Source organism: Nannospalax galili, unplaced genomic scaffold, assembly GCF_000622305.1.
Source record: "Nannospalax galili isolate Female #2095 unplaced genomic scaffold, S.galili_v1.0 scaffold1046, whole genome shotgun sequence".
Classification (NCBI taxonomy): domain Eukaryota; kingdom Metazoa; phylum Chordata; class Mammalia; order Rodentia; family Spalacidae; genus Nannospalax; species Nannospalax galili.
The window spans coordinates 647,068-667,253 of NW_008354526.1; the positions used below are offsets into that span (position 1 = coordinate 647,068).

At 50.7% G+C, this 20,186-nt stretch overlaps 1 protein-coding gene across 1 annotated transcript in view; it reads left to right on the top strand.

Annotated features, from left to right (window-relative positions):
- The first annotated feature begins 4,654 nt into the window (after positions 1 to 4,654).
- The window catches only part of Rab6b (RAB6B, member RAS oncogene family), a 71,401-nt gene continuing 55,869 nt past the window's right edge, over positions 4,655 to 20,186 (top strand). The window contains exon 1 of the mRNA XM_008851726.2: positions 4,655 to 5,097. Within this exon, the coding sequence (XP_008849948.1) occupies positions 5,028 to 5,097 (70 nt within the window). The 5' untranslated portion in view covers positions 4,655 to 5,027. The remainder of the gene's footprint in view (positions 5,098 to 20,186) is intronic.

A 20,186-nucleotide genomic window follows, 5' to 3' on the forward strand; every position in this document is an offset into this window, starting at 1 on the left:
GTCGCTTCCTTCTTCATTTCAGCCTGAGTATTCTTCAATATTTGTAGCTCTTTTCTGAATTCATTCAAAAGTTTATCCCTATCTTCCTTCAGTTCTTTGATTTCCTTGTTTGTGTGTTCTTTAAATTCACTGAATTCTTTTATCATGTTTATAATTGTTCTTTTGAGTTCCATGCCCTGCATTATCTCTAGGGGGTTCTCATGTACTCCTCTAGAGGACTATTGGTATTTGGTGGGGATATGTTATTTTGGTTTTTCATGTTATTATTTTTTATGTTATTTTGACATGTGAATTTCTTTTGCAGTTTCTGATTCTTGTGTGAGACTCAAGCCTTCAAGTTTAGGTCTGCTTCTTTTTGTAAACTTTATGTGCCTTTGTGGTTTACTTTTTGGGCATGAAAAGCTGGTTCCTCTAAGCTTCTGGTTCTCTCTTTTGATATTATATTGGAGTGGCCAGATTGCTTTTGTCTTCAGGAGTTCCCACAGAGGCCCAAGTCAGATGAGGATCAGATGCTCTCAGGCTTTCTCCTAAGGTCTGGATCCCTCCAGGAAAGATTTTGGCCTCAGGAATTCGGGGGTTGGACTGGCCTGGGAGCAGGGCCCAGGAAATGTGCTGGTCTCAGGCAGCTAGTGCCCGTGCCACCCTGAGATGCAAAGGGAGATGGGGGCGGGAAGAGGCCTCAAGGGCTCCTGGGGACTACACTGAGGAACTGGGTTGGTCTGGATGCAAAGGATCAGGAAGCCGAATGATCAGCCCTGGCATCCAGAAAAGAGGCTGGTGGGTTGTGCAGCCCAGGGAAGCAGAGGGAGGTGAGGGCAGGGCCAGGCCCAGAGGGCTCCTGGCGACCTCGAGAAGGAACTGGGTTGGTCTGGATGCAAAGGATCAGGAAGCAGTGGTGGTTCGCCTGGTGTCTGGGGTGCCAAGACATGGAATGGGACAGTACCCAGGCTAGGAGGAGAGATGGGCAGGGGGGATGGGAGGGTGAATTATGCTCGGAGAGTCAAGGTGTGGAGGGCATGATTGACTTACCCCAGAGAGAGGCTGGTGGGTCGTGCAGGTACAGGGAAGCGGAGGGAGGTGAGGGCGGGGACAGGCCCAGAGGGCTCTCAGTGACCTGAGAAGGATCTGGGTCCTTCTGGATGCAAGGGATCAGGAAGCAGAGGTGGCCCCTGGTGGAGAGGTCAGCCCAGGTGCCCAGGAAAGTGCAGGCTTTCTCATTTTTTAATCTTCATACATAAATCCTTCTTAATAAAATATCTCCATTCTCATATCCTTCTAACATATTTTAACTTTCCATTTTCATTCTTAATAACTATGAGACATAATAACATTAACAAATTTTCCATCTGTTGCTAGAATTCTCTTCCGGGGGGATACTAAGCAAGGCTTACCCCATTCTAAGGTTCTAGTGTCAAAACAATGTTTGATTACATTAAAGTTTTCCTGGGAAATCAATTAATTTATTGAGCTTACATAGAGAGATGACTGAGGGGTTGCTGAGGTGTATGAGTGACCTGAGGGTATGTACACTGATGGATCAAGCCTTCTTAGCCTTCCCCAGATTCTTCCCCGGGAGATTATTTGCAGTTAGGGCAGAATTACGTACAGCTGTCTGAGAAGAATGGCTGAATACTCAGGAGAGGGTCCAATGACCCTGCTTATCCCTCCTTTAATGAAGGAACACAACTGTCAACAAACCCAATTGTGATGCTCTTTAGCCAGTAGACAAAGCTGAAGTCATGAAGGTGGAATTTATTTGGCTCAGAGGAGTACTGTGCAGCATCATCTTATAAAAGAACGTGGAATCCAAATTAAACACATAAGATAATATAATTAATATTACCCATTTCACACTGTGCTTTATAAGTTCCCAGATAAGCCTTATAGAAAACACAAAACCATTAATAATCTCCCTTACTTAATGTAGTTCAGAGAATGGTCTACCAAAAACTTACTTTAGGTTTCAAAGAAATGTAAACACTGGGTAGAGAAAAGCAATTGGTACATCAAAACATTATCAAATTGAAGTTCACAACCTCCAGTATAATCACATATTTGCCTTTTTTTTTTGGTAATTTGATTTTGTGGTTCTGTAGATGGCAATGTTGAATCTCAGTATGTCAACCAATTCAATTCAAAAGGTTGGACATCCTTGTAAGGAAGAAACCACTCCTAAGCCACAACCCTCCCTGCCTCTGTGAGTAAAAGGCCAGTAGAACTACTAGTTAAGGTACCAAAGAGGCTCTATCCCATTCCTCCTAGGATCTGGTGCTCTCTCCCCATACCCTTTCATGCTGGTTTCAGGACATTATAGTGACAAGAGAAAGCAACTAAGATGTGACAGAAGAAGCACCCACCATCTTCTGGGTGAGCCTAGACCAGCCTTGAACTTTCTCTGATCATTTGGCTCTGTACCTTTTCTCTGAATATGTGGTCCCTCACACAGGTGATATGACCATTTGGGAGGGAAGGACGGGGTGCAGGCCCTCTGGGTACCTCTACACCTCTAAGTTCGCTCATAGGTTTGCAAGTTTCAACTGGGCTGATCATGGGCCAGGATGACTTTCAGGATTCTTCCAGTCAAGATTCTTACAGTTCACCCTCAAACACTACTAGCCATTGTCCCTGCTCTTATTTATCCACCAGAACTTCACAGTAAAACAATATTGCTGAAGACACCACATACACGAGCTGTAAAACAAACAAGGAAAAATTAAGCTGATACTGACTCAAAAGCCTCATCTCTGTTGACTAGCTTTCAAGGTGGCATGCACGCTTCTGGAAGGAAAATACAATCATCAGCCTTACCCAGCTGTGAACCCTGTGAAGTACAATAAAAGCTGGCCTGCCAAGATATGCCTGCTGGAGCAGTAGTGTCATAAACATTATGCGAGTAACCAGCCACTTTCTAACTGGAAAAAGAAAATGGGGGCTGGAGAGATGGCTCAGCAATTGGGAGCACTGGCTGCTCTTCGAGTTCCCAGCACTTACAAAACAGCAAACAACCACCTATAACTCCAGTTCCAGGGGATCTAATACCGTCTCCTGGCCTCTGCAGGCATTGCACACATGTAGTGTACTTACATACATGCAGGTGAAACACTCATACACATAAAGTATAAATAAATGGCAAAAAAACCTCATAATGTTTTAAGTTTACAATGTTGTGCTGGGCTGCATTCATGGCTATTCTGTGAAGCGTGTGGTCCATGGGTTTTGGGTCAGATACACCTGTAAGAACTTCTTTAGCCTATGCTAGGTGATCCTCAGACAGCAGCAAACCCAGAGGAGAGGTGGGGTAGGGCACAGAAGAGTTAATCTGAGGCCGATGCCAAGCACAGGGTGTTGATATCCCTGGGGCATGATTTCCAACCTAGGACTCCAAACCAGTGAGACCATGAGAATGGAACAGTTGCTCGGATTTGGGTTCTAGGTAATAACTGAAACATTCAACAACTTTTCCTAAGCACTAAGTGAGGTTCTTGGGATCTGGTGGTGGGGACTCAGCTGCTGCTTCCATAGAGCTTACTGTGGAGTTTTAACATGCAATGGGAGAGAGACCCTGGAAACCTGCAGGTGTGGGGTGCATTTCACTCCTGGCTCTCTGTGTAACACACAGTGTTCCAAGTAATCTCAAAGACTCCCCGAAGAGCCCACAGAAGGTCAAGATCATGGGGTGGCAGGAGAGTAAGAGGCAGTGTTGCAAAGCCTCCATCAACCGGATGTGTTAGTACTGGGCGGTCCTGGGAGTGTTTCTAACCTGGCTCTGCTCTTTTCTCTCGTTCAACTGTGTGTACGACAAGCACAGGAGACCTTGTGTCTACTTGGAGCTCATTGTCTAAATAAACCTAACTGCCTGGATGAAGAGTGTTGTTAGACTGGTGGCCTCAGGGTCAACAGAGGCAAAGCACTCCTCTGGGGAGAGCTGCGCTGGCTTTCACTAGGGTTTCTCTCCCATGGAGAAGGTTAGAATTTAGCCCAGAACAAGTGGGTTTGAGCTAGACGCCGTGCGCTGGCGTCTTTTCTGGAGCTCGCCAGGTAACTGCAGATTCTGCATGGGAAATCAAGGCCCGGAGGGAAAGGCAGGCTAGAGGCCACATGGAGCAACAGTGGGGCCCCACCCCACGTCTGAGCCAGGTACATCTTTTCACCGGCCACTAACCCTGGCTCTTCCTTTCCTTCTCGCCCTATTTAATCACTGCTCTGCACATATGGGTCTGAGGTAAAGGAAAGGACCTCATCTAAGTGTGAAGGACCAAAGTAAATGTTTCTTTGATCATTTAATGTTTTTTTTCTTTCTTTCTTTCTAGGTGGGTGGGAGGAGAGCCAGAAGTAGCAGGGAAGCTTGGAGACGCTCCGAATATGTGTGTGTGTGTGTGTGTGTGTGTGTGTGTGTGTGTGTGTGTGTGTGTTTTCTGGGAGGCACAGGGCGGGGTCGCTCTCGCGGGGGGTGGGTGCTGGCCCCGGGGGGAGGCACAGGGCGAGGTGGCTCTCGCCTGGGCTGGGTGCTGGCTCCGGGTGGGCTGGCGCACGCCCCCCAAGCCGGTGGGCCCTGCATGACATCAGAGGCTGGGGAGCGCGCAGAGCGCAGGCGCCGGCAGAGGAGGCAGGCGGGAGGGGGCCGACTGGCGCGGCTTGAGAGAGAGCGCTCCTTCGCCCCGCGCCGTCCGCGCGCCCCGCTCCACCAGCGCCTCGGGCATCCAAAGCGCACCCGACGCTCGTGCAGCCAGCGCCACCCTCCGCATCCTGCATCCTGCACCCCGCATCCCGCGCTGTCTCCTCCTCCGACCGCTCTTCCTCCTCCTCCCTCTCCTTCTCCTCCTCCGCCGCCGCCGCCGCCGGACACGCAGCCGCAGGCCGGGGCCGGGCCGCAGCTGGGGAGTCAGGGACGCGCAGCCAGCCCTTCCCCCTCCGGCTCCCGCACCGCCCGCCGCCTCCCCTCGCCCTCCTCCTCTCCCCTCCCTGCTCCTTCGCTTCTTCCTCCTCCTCCTCCTCCTCCTCCTCTCCCGGCCCCAGCTGCCAGCACCATGTCCGCAGGGGGAGATTTTGGGAACCCACTGAGAAAATTCAAGTTGGTGTTCCTGGGGGAGCAGAGCGGTAAGTACCCAGCTCATTCTCTCGGCTTGGCGCCGAGTTCCCCACCCACCGTCGCCCATTCAGCCACCCAGCTGGGGACCCTCCCAGCCCCGGCTCGCCAGAGGCCATTCCTCGCCTGATGGAGGAGGAGAGGGATGCTGACGAAGAGATCCGGGCCGGCTCGGGCGGAGCCCGGCTGGGGAGGGGCCGGGGGAAAGGATGGAGGAGGCTCTGGGGTCAGGGGAGGAGGACGAGGATGGTATCTGGGTAGGGGACCCCGGTGCAGGTGCGGCACGGCGGGGAGGCTGGAGGGCGGCGGCTGGCTGGGCGCCGAGGGCCGGAGCGTGGAGGCTCCGGGCTCGCCGGCTCGCTGGCCAGCTCGCACTGCGGCACCGACTGCGGACCGCCGCGCAGGTGTCTGAGTGAGGACACGCTCGGGCGAGGGGTCAGGAGCCTCTGGGGAGAACGAGGTGGGGCTGGGGGCAGATTCCCCCGCCCCAACACTGCTGCGCTGGAAGGGTTCCCTGCGGACCCTGCCTGCAACCGCAGGAAAGGGCACGTCCAAGCCGTGGAGCATACAGCTGCGGGGGGCGGGGGGTGAGGAGGGTGAATAACACCTGTCCCTTTTCCAAGTGTGGGTACAAGTCGTAGGTGAACAGGGCGCCCACCTCCCCTGGCGCACGTCCGACTGGGCAGAAGGTTCTGTACTCTTTGCCCTTCCCTATCGCATTAGCCTTCTTGGGGCTTAGGGGTGTGGATCAAGACAGTGAGACTCCCAATACCAGGTGACTTGGGGGATGGTACAGAAGAGGTATCCCAAGTCAAGAAGCCTGCCACTGGGCAGAGAAAGGCCTAGGTGACACGCCCTGCCTGGCTTCCCTGCCCCCGCCCCGAAAGCAACAGCGGCGCGGGAGGATTCTTCCACCCCCATCTCCCTGCTCACCGCCCTTCTTGGGGGAGGGGAGGTCACCGTGGCAGCCGGCCGGAGCCGGAGGAGGGGGAGACTGGGAGCTTTGCTGCTACCAGGGAGTCTGTCCCCCACTAAGGCATCCCTGAAACCCATGTTGGTCCAAGGTGGGAAGACCAGATTGAGGAGCAGCGACCCCTCTGACACCTGTAGGAAGGAGTGCCTCCCAGAGCCTCGCTCCAGGGACCTGCACCCGGGGTGGGGAGGAGAGGGGGAGGGTGGAGGGAGGTTCACCGAGCCGAGCTGGGCTCTGCTGGAAGAGAAAGGCATCCCTAGGGGTCGGGATCCTCAGCTCCAGTTCTATAAACCAGCCTTGTTAGCAGGTTTAGAGGCCAAGAGAAGGAAAGCTGTGGGAGGACCTGGTGGGCTCCGGAGCAGCGCTGCTGTGACGTGTGCATGTGGGCTGTCGAGGTCACATGGCCACCTCCTGTCTGCTGCTGCTCAGTACCTGAGATAGAGGGTGGGAGCAGGGGGAAGAAGTGGTCCCCTGCCTGGAGAAACCGGTTTGGGACTTCAAATCAGCTCTTCCTCCTGGATCTGATTTCCTGTTCTTTGTGGATTCCAGGGTCACAGCTGACTTTTCCCCTCTATGTCTGGAAGAGATTTGGGGGTACCTCAGCCCTGGGAGGGAAACTGCAGGCATCCCGCAGGTTCCTTGGGGTTGAAGTCTTACCTGTGTTGTCTTAAACCAAATTTGAGGCCTTTTGGAGACTCAGTTTCTGCCTCTGAAAAAAACAATGGTGGCTTGAAAAAAGCTCTTGTGTTTCCAAGGTGTCTGGACTGTGGTAGGGACTCAAAGAATATTTGTTTATTCCAAGTCTGAACACACTTCCATAAAGAACCATATGTGGTGAGTTTGAGTAAAAGCTCTGGGCTCTCTCAGAAACTGTGATGACTGGTAGAAGACCCCACTCCTAAAAAATCACAGAAATGAAAGTCTACCTTCCCCCCCACCATGCTCAGAAGGGAAGGGAACTCCAGGGAATGGGGAGTGCTTGCCCAGAGACTCACTGTGAGTTGTGAACACTTTGGGAGGCAGAAGTCATTGGGAATTAAGATTACCTTGAGTGGGGTTAATCCAAGAGCCTGGAGCCTCTTAGAGGAGCGAGGGCTCAAGGATGGCTGGATTGGGTGATGTGATGGGAATGTAGGACTAGTTGGTTAGAAGCAGGGTTCGTGAGGCCTTGGAACGTGACCCATCAGTGAGAGTGACTGTTGGTCACCCTGATCCCTTTCTGGCAGCCATCTCTTAGCCCCTGAATAGCTTCTTCTACCTGATTGTATCTTTGGTGGGTTCTTTATTTAGGTTTACAGAACTTGGGGGGCGGTCTTGTAAATTTCAGAGGACATATGTGCCCCCAAGCCTTGTGGGATGGATTGCCACTGTTACAGCTCTTTTCATCTTGCCATGCAGTTTTGTATCTACTGGTCCTGTGTGCCAGCATCCTCTGCAGCCTGTACTAAGGAGGGAGCCTCCTGAGCTCTGATCCTTGCTCCTTCCCTGGCTCTCCCTTCCTATGTGATCTTGGCGATCCTTGGAGATCCATCCCTCACCTTCTGTACTGGGGCACTTGAGCTACATGAACCCTGTTGAGGTTTCTGGAATAGTATAGGCTTGCTTGTATGATCTGAGTCTGCTGGGGGGGGGGTGTGGGCACTGGAAAGGGCTGGAAGGGCACAGCCTTTTCTTGATCTCTATATTTGGCATTATGGTGGCATCCCTCTAGGCCAGTGAGCAAAGACAGATGGATTCCAAAGAGGGGTGTCAGACCTGGAGCAGGTAAGGACAAAGATATCGTGGGTCAGAAAATCTTCAAAGGCATCAGGCCTTCAAAGACACCAAAATGCTGGTTCAAATGGGAAGCCCTTGAGCACTGCACTCTTCAGAAAACACCTTCGGCCTGGAAAAGAGTGTAACAGCAGGCAGAACTGGTGTTACCTGGCTGGTGGAAGGGTCTCGATGACAGTGCGAGCCTGACATGAGGTGGGATCATAGGCAGGTGCCTAAGGACAGAGTGGCCTGCAGGATTCAGATCTTCTTCCCAAGTTCTCAGGGTCTTTGAGGGGATCCAGGCCTCACCAGAAACACCTTGCTATGTGTGGTAGGAAGGGAGGGAAGGAAGAACAGATGGACACAAAGCAAGACCAGCAGGCCAGCTTTTCCGTCTGACCATCTCTCTGCCCACCCCTGGCATCCACCTGGAACACATGCTGAAGAGATTCTCCAGAGAACTGGGCACAGTGACCCCCGCAAGCAGCTGTCCTTGGGCTGTACAGTCCCTTGTTCTCTCACACCTCCCTCTCTTCCCCCACATCCTCTAGTTACTGAATCATATCTTGGAATGCATCCTTGCCCTCACAGAACTTAGGGCTCACCAGGAAGTAGAGACTGTGGATCAAATGACAAAAGCAGCTGCTATAAAAACCCATGGCAAGGGAGCACTTGTCCACCCTTGGGATAGGTGGTAGAAGGCCTTCTGTAGGCTTGAGAGGAGGAGGTGCCTCTGTGGGCAGAGAGCAGGCTGCTCCTCCTCCTGTCAGCCTGAGTGTGAGGAGTGGCACTTTCGAGGAGCCCACCTTCTGTAGAGACTCTCCACTATGGTCTGCCCAGGTCTGTAGAAAGTATAAATGGAGGCACATGATGTTAGGAGTGATTCTCAGGGGTCTGGTTGCTGGCTTTGAGTAGGGACTATCCCCCCATCTTTCACCCATTCTTCTCCAATTAAGGGTAAGGAGCATCCATCCACAGCCTGGGCCCTATTATCCCTGCAACCACCCCACCCAGAAGCATACAGCAGCCCTTCAGTGCCCATTCCAGAAGCTTTCTCTTCCCTTCCAACTCCCAGCCTTTCCTGGCCATAAATGGGCACAGCTTTGGATTTTTAACAGGCACTAAAAAAAAAAAAAAAAATTGTCACATGCTGTCCTAGGACCCCCCTCTTCTGTTTTCTCAGCTGAGGATTTTAAGATGTTTATTAATGCTTTCAGGTACCAACATTTTGATTGATATTTAAGCACCCACGAGGGTGACCTACGTTCCTTTAGAGGACTGTGTCTTAGTCATCGCCTACCCCACCCCCACCTGTGGGCAGAGTGTGCTCACCAAATATCTTGATTTGAAGATGATGACATTATCCTTGGTGTGTGAGGTTTGCTGATGGCCTATTAGTAGATTAACAGTGAAGTCCAAGTCAGGATTCCTTCATCCTGGCACCTGCTACTGTTTCACGCCAAATGATTCTTAACAGGGATGCTTGATAATTTTTTCAGAAAATTTCACCATTTTGCATTGGTCGCACCCAATAACAGTTTGTCTCAAAGAACCTGGGGTTCTCAAGGACTCCCACTTTGCCCACATCATATCTCTGAAGAAATATGGAGAAACTTCTAGGCTACCAGAGGTGGAAAAAGACATGCCAGACCAAAGCCTGCCACAGTAGATTTCTTGGATATCCAGAATAATCCAGATCCACAATCACCAAGCTGTTCTGTGCCTCAGTTTCTCATCTTGCCTTTTCTTTCCTCCTCCCTTTTCTTCATTTCTGAAGTGATAGCATGAGAGGGGGCACCTAGACCAAGAACCTTTGATTTTTGTTTGTTTAAAGAAGTGTGTATGCAAGAGAGTCACACAGACACTAAGTGTACTTTCTGTTACTGTAATGAAACACCTGAGTCATGCTAGCTTTAGGAAGAAAGCAGGTTTATTTAGCTCACAGTTCTGGAGAGTCAAGGACAGGGTGCTGACATTGGCTCAGCTCTGGTGAGGATCTCTTAGCAGATGACATTCCAGTGGCCACAGTAGTGGGAGTGATACGATCACATTTCAACAGGAAGCTAAAGAGATTGGCGTCCCATAATCCCCTTCCAGCACTCAGCACACATACATCCCCAACTGATCAAAGAGCCTCTTAATAGATCTTACATCATATGTGCGTGCGTGCGTGTGTGCATGTGTGCGTGCGTGCGTGTGGTGTGTGTGTGTGTGTGTGTGTCTGTCTGTCTGTCTGTCTGTCTGTCTGTCTGTCTCAGGTTGCCCAGGCTGGCCTTAAATTTGCTGTGCAGCTGAGGATGACCTTGAACTTTTGATCCTCCTTCCTACAGTGCCTAAATGCTGGAATTGTTTACAGGTGTGCACCCAGTTTATGCAATCCTGGGGATCAAACCCAGGGCCTCATCCATGCTGGATAAGAACTTTACCAACAGAGGTATATCCCCTGCCCTAGGTCCCACCTCTTCAAAGTCCCACCGCTACCCTGAGAGCGAAGTTGCGTACACAGAAGGACAAACCACATTCAGACCAGACAGGAAGGTTTCCATATATGCAGCATAAAAGAAATGTAGAAGCACTAGGGCCAAAGATAGATGCAGGAAAACTCACAGGTAGAGGGAAAAGAAACAAATGTTCCGGCTGTGCACTAACAGTAATTACCAGCTTTTCCATAATGTAATCATTGTCATCACATACAGTCCCAAGTGTCGATGAACCATGTTAAAAAGTAGCAAAATAACTTCCTGTCCTTTTCCTCCTTACTACATCCCTAAAAGAAGTTTGTGTGGCCCTGGCATGGTAGACCCATTCCCAGCAGACCAGAGAAAGATATCATGTCTGTCCTGTCCAGCCTGTACTGCCTGTTCATCCTCCCCACCCTGAGTCTTCCACTGCTGCTGATATACAAGGCTGCTTGGTCTCAGTGTAAAAGAGAAATTGTTGGGCAGAATCATCAAAGAATCTGAGTGAAACTTAGGTAGAGCGGTAAGGTCCAAAACCCAGGGTTAGATGCCTGAACTGGGCATTTTATGTCTGTCTGTCTGTCTGTCTGTCTGTCTGTGATCCTTTTCCATTTCTCACTGTGGAGAAGATGGAGGAGCTCTGGGTGGAAGTTGCCAGGGAGCAGCTCCAGACACGCCCTGAGATGGGCAGCTCTTTTGTTCCAGCCTTTTGCAAAAGACAGGCTGCTGGGAAACGGGGCTCCAGGCAGGGCCTGGGGACTCGAAGCCCCGAGGGGACTGGGAATGGCAGGCTAGTCTTTGTTTCCTAGAACCAGGGAAGGGAAGGATGAAGATTCACTTTTAAGAGCTCTTGAGGAGGTCTTTATTATATGCTTGGTCTTGAAATTTCAAATTTTCTTCATTAGTTCCATAACGGAAACTAAGAGGGATCATTTAAAAAAGTAAATGTTTCACTACCATGAATACTTTCTACCACTTTAGTCATTTATTTTTAGTAGAAAAACATATTTATCTTGATCTCTTGGTAACAAGACCAGTGGGAGCCCAGGTAACTGGGCCATGTGCCTTGGCCTGATACCACTTGTCTCCAGGGGGTGAAATACCCAAGGGACAGGCCTTGAGTCCTAAAGGATGTAGATGATATCGTGACTCTGAGGGCAGAATTGAGCCTTTAGAGCTGTTTCCAAGAAATACATAAAAGGAATAGTGACCTGTGTCCTTCCTTCTGTGACTACAGATGTCACCCTCTATGCCCCAGGGTATCCAGGAGCGCTTTGTATCCTCCCAGTTCCCTGTATAGAACACTCAGTGACCATGACTTTGTGGTTCATGAGGCAAAGGCTTAGAGAGAGCTGGCCTTGCCCACTGTTTGTGTGGCAACAGTAAAATTCAGAGTTAGGGCTTCGGAGGGGTAGCTGGAAACCAAACCAGGTTACTCTACAAGAGCAGCCAGTGAGTGCTCTGAACTGCTGAGCCACCTCTCCAGCCCCACTCCAATCTGGTTTTTGTTTTTTTTTTTATGTGAATTTTGAGGATCAAACTCTGGTCTTCATACTTGTAAGTCAGTTCCCAGCACCCACATGGTGGCTAACAACCGTCCATAACTCCAGTTCTAGGGGCTCCAATGCCCTGTTCTGGCCTTTGTAAGGAACACAGTAACTTGTTGCACTTTGTGTCTCAGAGTAAGGCCTTGTCTCAGGAAAAATGACAAAAGAGTATTGAGGTCTTATGGGCATGAGGTCTGCCATAAGTGCCTTGAAGAACATCTGTGCCAAGTATTTGGCTGAAGAGGACCCAGCAGATCCCACTATGGAGCAGGCCATTGAGGGTGTTGGGGCCTTGCAAGGAGGAGAGCTGTCGTTGGGCCTTTAGGAAGGACATGGGGTCTCTGCGGGAGTCTGGTGGTGCTGGCACTGTGTGGCTGGTACTCTGTCCCCACACACTTTGAATTGCTTACTTGGGATGCTTTAGAGCAGGTCTCTAGAGAATCAGCCTTCAGCTGACTTCTGCTGGGGGCACTTTACCGAGGGTCTACCTGAAAGCTAGTTACCAAGGAGGGAAGAACCAGTCAAACCATGTATCAACCAGTCAAACCACCTGGATCTGCCACTGGCTGTCTCCCTTGTCCCAGCCTGCCTGGAAGTCACTATGTGGACCAGGCTGACCTCACAGATCTCACAGAGATCCGCCTGCCTCTGCCTCCCAAGGCCTGGGATTAAAGGCATGTACCACCACACCCAGCATCATCTCTGGCTTTCTTAAAGTATCCCAAGACTCCTGGCCGGGGAGACTCCTGGGGCCAGTGGAGCTCTAAATCTGGTTCTGTAATTCAGTGCTGAAACCAAGCATGATACTAGGCCTGTAATAATGCTTTGGCCTGGGGACAACATGTTACTGAAATTCAGGGCTACAGAGAAGAGGGATTAGGGTTAGGGGATCAGCCATCTATACCCTGGCTCCTCTCTCCTGACGGGTGTTTGGCCCATCCTATACTTCCTGTTGCCAGAAGGCAGTTCTTCCCCATATGGCTAGCCTGAGATGGTGGCAGCAGAGAAGGTGACAGCTCCTAGGTACTCCCAACTCAGGGTATGGAAAGAGCCAGAGCCAAGAGGGGTGTGCTGTGTCTCTGTGGGGCCAGGCAGGACACAGAGACCCTGTCCAAGCTCCCACTCAGCCATCATTGTCAGACCTCCCAAGACCTGGGCTTCTGCCCTCCCACTGTCTGGATGGTGCTGTTGTGGGGCGGGTGTTGCATGGATCATGCATGTTCATTTTCCTCAGCTGTCATGACCTTGCTGGGATCTCACAAAGATCAAACACGTGAGCACATGATGTGATTAAAGCTCAGGTGCCAGCTGGCTTTGTGAATAAAATCGTGACAGAAGCTTCCCCCCTCCTCTCCTCTCCTGAAGCTGTTAAGGGAAAGAGTAAAGGTGCCTGGACCATTTCTTCAAGTAAGCTGCCGCCCACAGCCTCAGGATGGCAGTTAAGAGCTGCACGTCCCATTTGACAGCTGAAGAAAGGGAGGCTTTGGCAGGAGGGTTTTATATATCTGGTAGGGCCCAGAGGCAGCTATCACTGAGCAAAAAAAGTCTTGGGCCTCTGTCTCACTGGCCAGTGTTTTCCTCACCTCATTCCTGCTCAGAGGCTGGAAGTGGCACTGTCTTACCTACTTCACTCCTCAAGGGCCCCTTCAGTACCTCACTGGGAGGGCAGCGCATCTTTCCCAACAGACTGCCAGGACAGAGGCTATGGGTGATGTGACTCTATCCCTTAGGCATATGAAACCTTTACAACCAAACTTGATCTAAGGTAAGCAGGTGAGAAACCTCAGAGTAAATATGATATAATGCATACAGAAACAAGGTTGTGGCCATGGTCTGCTTTGGGGGAGTCAGGGAAAGCTTCCCAAATAGGGTTTTCTAGACAGCAGGAAATCACTTTAAGGCAGGGAGAGGCAGGGGGTATAGGGCCCCACTGTGCCAAGGAATTGGAGGGCTTGGGGCTCCTGGGGAACTAGGTCTGGCTCAGGGAGGCTGGATCCTGATGCCCTGTAGGTGTGGGAGAGTGGCAGGTGAAGGAGTTGAGCCTCCAGAAGTTTGAAGGGACAGGCCTAGAGGGCTTTGCCATCCCTTACAGTGTCTGGACCACTGTAGGCAGTGGAGACCCATGAGGGCTTGGACCAAAGAGGTCCGTCCTCATGGATTAGGAGACAAAGGCAGAATGTGGCCCAGTAGAAGATCCAAGTTGTCGAGCTAGGCCATACTCAGAACGTTCAGTGCATTTGGAGGGGGCTTGGGAGAGGCATAAGCTCCATGTGTGCCGTGTCTAGGTCTGACCTGCTCTGCTGGGAAGTATATTTTCTTGGGTTTTCTCTACAGACTGAGGCCTGGAGACAATGAAGAGAATAGTGGAGGGCTCCCAGCCTTCTCCATAGTGCCTTCAGATGTCCCAGATCTAGCCACCTTGAGCTCCCCCATCCACTCTGCCTCCATGGTGCCTGCAGCCCCTGGCTGCTTTGACCTTTGTGTGTGTGGGGGGGTGTTCTAGGCTTCAGCAGTCCTTCCAGACTCTTCCTTCTGCCAGCTGCTCAGACAGATGTTGTATTTGAAGAGCAGTGGGTTATCGGCCTTCCACATAGCCCCCTTCATTCCTTCCTCGCTCCGTTCCACTTCTAGTGGGGACTTGCTTCAGTTCCTTTGCCTTCTCTTCTGCCGCTGTCTATCGCCCCCGCCAGTGTAGGGGACTTGAGAGTGCAGCAGAGACTAAAGGAACGTGCCCTTCCCTGCTGGAGACAGAAACCCAATCTTAGTCTGCACCAAAAGTTGGATTGAGAGCCAAGAGCCAGAGTGAAGGCAAGGGACTGCCACTCTTGAACCCAGACCTCCACCCAGATAAGGCAGCCTATTGGGGTAGGTTGGGGACTGCTCTCCAGGGCTGATGCCCCATGACCTTTGCTCCCTGCTCTTCCTGTCTTGGTGGTCCCCTGGTGTGATGGAGCACCACCCGACAGCATGACGTTAGTCCTGACGGCTCCATCCACAATGGTAACACCTTACAGGCACGTTCATGGCCCCTTGAACAGCATCAGATCTACCATCCGTGAAACCAGGGAGGCTGAGAGGGGCTGTTCTTTCTGCTTGGTGCTCAGCAGAGGGGCCTCCCTGCCTGAAATTGCTAGTCCAGAGGGAAAAGCCACAGCTTTGGCCTTTCCCAGCCTACTGTGGTCCCCTCTTTGTCTCCATCCCTGGGTCAGGCAGTGGTGGGAGCTAGAGATCCATCCTGGTTTAGGAATGGACTGCTGCAACTGTGACCTGGGCACCAGAGCCACGTCCCTAGGGATAGGAAAACTTCCATCTGCTCTGAGAGAGGAAGAGAAAACATTCTGCCCTGATCCTATGATGAGCAGGAAGTTAATACTACATAGTAGGGCGGAGCGAGAGAAGCATTTAGAACATTTGTTTAGTTCCCCGTCCAGTATAGCAAGAGGGTGGCAGGGGAGCCACAGAGGAAGCCAGAGGCTTGGGGGAAAGAGAGACAGTAGAAGTGCTGAGTCAGGGTGGGTGGTGCTCACCAATGCCCCACCTCTTCACAGGCAGGCACAGCAGGTGTTCAAAGCATGCCATCTTAACAGCCTTGCTGGCCTCCCGTGGGGCTTTGGGAGCCAGGATGCTTGACAACCTTAGGAAGAGGCGCTGTCCATCCTAGGGTTCTGACCAAATCCAGTTAAAGCTGGAGGGTCCGTGAAGCTGTTGCTGAGTCTTGAGGCATAGGCTGTCGACTATGGAGGACAAGAAGAGGACTATAACCCAGCAGGGCAGTGGGGGAGAGGGAGGTTCTGCCTAGGACTCGAGGTAGGGTCTTCATCAGCCTCACTGGCCCAGTCCTTCCAGTATGGACTCTGAGGAGCACCCAACTCTGCCTGTGTGTCCCCTAAGCCGTCCGCTCTGCTCTGCTGCTGACTGAGATCCACACTGCATCTGGTTGCTGTAATAGAGTCAGGTTTGTGGGCTGAGCACTCTGCTTGCTCTTGCTCTTCCCAGAGTAGAGAACACCTCCAGGAAGGGCTTCTTTTTAGGGAGAAACCACTCCCAAATTATTTTTAGGCTGCTAACAGATCTTATATGTAGCCCTAGGGTCTAGAAGCTCTTCCTTGATTTTTTTTTTTTTTTTTTTTTTTTTTTTTTTTTTCTCTGTACTTCTCTCCTAACTTTTTCTTCCACTTATCCATCAGAATAGTATCTTCATTTACATGTTAATTTTTTGGGGGGTGGTCTTTTTGAAGCATGGTCTCCCTGTAGCCCCAGCTGCCTGGAACTCACTATATAGACAAGGCTGGCCTTGAACTCACAGAGATCCACCTACCTCTGCCTCCTGAGTGCTGGCACTAAATGTGTGCACCACCATGCCCAACTTCTTCATTGATTGTTATTCACTGAGTTTCCTCTTCCCTCCCCATACCCCACCAGAACATTGAAGGCTGCTGCCCAGATCGTAAAGGGAACAGGAGGCCTAACAAGGCACCTGGCCAGCCTCCAGTCCCAGTTCTTTCCCACTCACATAAGAGGATGGCACATTGTAGGGCTAAGAAAACTCTGCTCCTCCACAGCTCAGGAGACAAGAGGGACTCCAAGCTGGTATCCTTGTGTGGCAAGCATTGTCTGCTGTTAGTGAAGGGCAGGTATGAGGTGGGAAGCTGAGTGGCGCAGTGCACCAGTGCCTGGACCAGTAGACCCTGCAGGGCTCCCCTCCACCTTCCTGCATCCAGGCTGACTGGGAGAGCTGTCTGAAGGTTAGGAAACCTGTGAGATTTTCTTCCAGATCAGCCCAGTTTACAGCAAGTAGAAAGAGACACAGCCTCTCTTAAGAGCCTGTTACCATTAGTCACATCTTCCCATAGGTCCTTCCCCTGAATGTGGTTGGAACTTGTTACTTGCTTTTTTAAAAGCCCAGTGCGGTATGGCAAAGGTGGCAAGATGTCAATCCTTTGATTAGATTGTGTTATTAGGAAGGTAACAGAATAGTCAGCCCCATAACTCATTCTTCCTGTCTTTCTATTAATTGTTTTAATTTATTCTTTGATAATTTCATACATATATGCAGTGTATTTTGATCATATTTGCCCATCTATTTCCCTCTCTAATTCCCCCTATACCCCTCCCAACATGTCACCCTCCTAACTGCATCCAGTTAGTACTACCTGTATGTGCATGGGTGTGGGGTCTTCCACTGGAGCCTGGGCAATCTATTAGTGGTTACGTACCCCCAAAGAGAAAATGGCTCTCCCTCTCCTGGCCACCATTTTTTTTTAGTTTTGTGTGTGTATATTATGTGGGGGATATATATATGTGTGTGTGTGTGTGTGTGTGTGTGTGTGTGTGTGTGTGTGTGTATGTGTGTAGCCCAGCGGTCCTTGTGAGGTGTCTTTCTCTAGAGGTCCATGTTAGGTGTCTTTCTCCAGTGCTCTCCACCTTATTTTTTAAGACAAGATCTCTCAGTCAACCTAGATCTCACCAATTGATTAGGCTGGCTGGCTAGTAGTCCCCAGGGGCTCTCCCATCTCTGCCTTCCAACGCTAGGATTGTAGGCTTTTTACATAGATGCTAGGGATCTGAACTCAGGTCCTCATGCTTTTGTGGCAAGTACTTTACTCATTGTATTTGCTGAGCTTATCTCTCCAGCCCCTCATTATTATTCCTTTAGAAAACTATTCTTCCTGGCCTTAAAGAAGTAAGCCGCCATATTGTGTACGTGTGTGTAGAGGGGTGTCTTGTGGCAAAGAACCATGGCTGCCCTCTAGCAAATAAGTGCAGCCACCATCCAGCAAGAGAATGAGACCTGAGTCCTGTAACCATGGGGCCCAGAATTCTGTCTTCTGTTGTGTAAGCTTGGAAGAAGACCCTGAGTTCAGAAAAGAAATACAGCCCAGCTGATAACTCGATTGCAACCGTGAGAGACCCCAAACAGAGGACCCAATCCTTGCCTAGACTCCTAACCCACAGCAACTGTGAGATTATAAAGGTGCATTGTTTTAAGACACTGCATTGGTGGTATTAGTTAGACAGCAACAGATAGGTAATGCAGACGAGGTAAAGATTTGAGGGCAAGGAGATGCCTTTAGCAGACAAGGAGTTCCCCAGGAGGAACTGTGACCTGCTCTGGGTTAAGCAGCTGGCCAGACCCAATCTATGAAGACCCTGATCCTTGACCTGCTTGTATTCTTCCTGTGATCCTGAGTAAACCTTGATTCCTGGGTATCAGGTATTTCCTCTGTCCCATGCAGGGCTGGAACATTCTGTAGGCCCTTCTTGCCATGACCTGAGTTCTGTGGCCATTCTGAAGCCAGACTAACATGCTTCAGGGTATATTGTGCTCTCTTCTGTTCCTTGGCACCTCCCACTGCATGTTTCTACAGGGGCCTTCAGAGGTAGGATTTTCCTGACCTGGTGACATACTGGTAACATTGTGGCAAGGACAGGGGGAAAAAGAACAGCCTCCAAGGGCAAGCTCTCAGTTGTGCACTGCGAGAGACAGCCCCTGACTGTGACGCTAATGCTGTGGTCCCTCTTCTGTGGCTTCACATCTCTCTACAAGATCAGGTCTAGAATCTTCTATGGCTTCCACAACTATGGGGCTGCTTTTGAGAGCTTGCAGTATGAGGAGGGAGGATCTGGACATTGCCCTAGCTCCCCCTGCTCCCTCACTCTGTCTCGTGCAATGTCCAGATCCCAGCAACCATCTGTACTCCACAAAGCTGTTCTTCCTGCATTCCGCATGGCCTGTGTGCACTCCCAGGCCCAGGGTTCTTGCGGTCTGCAGTGTGTTTTCCTTCCCGGCGACAATGACCATTGTCACTGAACTTCACCAGCAAGCCTGCCCTAATCAGGTGGCATTGTGTATTTGGGGAGAGGGAGAGGTTCTTTTTTGGCTGAATGGGAGGTCTGGAAGCTTTGCTTTTGGTCTGTGTCCCTTGTCCATCTTGTGAGGAGCAGGGCTGACCTTCTCCTGAGCCAGCGTTAAGGGGAGCAGCAGGGGAGCGGCAGTGTGAGGGTCTGCAGGAGGACGGAAGAGAAGCTAGGACCCGCAGAGGCAGCACCAGAAACTGTTCTTTGTTCTCATGGAGACCAACAGCATCCTGGCTAGCCGGTCAGCACTATGCCATCCAGCCCAAGAGTTCCTCTGAAGAGGTGGATATCTTGGAAGGCGCCTGGTAGCATCACCATCTGCAGGCCTCTTCCACCCTCCTGAACAAGCTTGGTCCCATGGTCGTGCCAAAGCTATGACCCTAGGTTTGAGGACTATAGTTTCCTTGGGCTTATCACAAGTCTTTCTGATACCCTGGGAAACACAGCCATGCATCAGCACTCTGTCCACCCTCTTGCTGCCTCACCCTCTCTTCCTATTATTGAGGCTTTTAACAGCCACACCACCAGCCTTGGGAAGAAAATGAGACTGTCCATTAGAGTGCCAAACTCCTGACTGGCTGGGTCCAAGACATCCTGTTAAATAAGCAATCACATTGTGTTAACAGGAGCCTTTTCAAGAGATCAGCGGGTAATGGGAATGTAGCATGCTCTTTCCCCTTCTCTACAGCCTATATGTATTCACCGTGAAGTAGCTCTTCACAGTACCCATGCAATCACTCAAATGCACAGACAGAGTTGGCCTGTACAGTTCGGCTGGAGTTGGGTGAAGCCTCAAAACAACTGAAAGGGTATACATTCACCCACTCCAGTATTACTCTCCTGAGAAGCTAAGTCAGGGTAACTGTATGCTGCAGTTGGGGACCTGCAGATGCAGTGTGTCTAGCACTCAGGATTTTTTACTTGGGCACTACAGGGGAGACCCTATACCTTTCTGAAGCTGCCACAAGTGTTTGATGCCACTTAGTGAGGCAGAAAGGATTCAGACCTGGGGAAGCTGGATGGGGTTGAGAGGAGACCAACAGTGAGGTGGTGAGATCTCAGGGGCTTTTCAGGAAATCTAAAGTGATGTTCTTGAGCATCAGCAAGGGTTCGGGGAAGCCAGGGAGTTTTCATACACAACAGGGCCTCAGGTGCCTGTTGTAGTGACTGTGTGTGCAAGTGCACACAGGTATGCGTAGTACTGGTATACATCTTAGTATAGGTATATATCAGTGGAAATGTGATAAAAGCTCACAACAGATGCTGACCCAACTAAGTCCTACTCCTCCATGAGGTTTGATTCATGTACAATTACACTTGAGCTTCTTAGGGAAATTTTATATTCATTGGGGGCTGGAGAGATGGTTCAGGGGTTAAGAGCACTGGCTGCTCTTCAGAGGACCCAAGTTTGTTTCCCAGCACCCATGTCAGATGGTTCACAGTCACTTTAACTCCGGCTTCAGAGGACTGAATGCCCTCTTCTGGTCTTCACAGGTACTGCACTTATA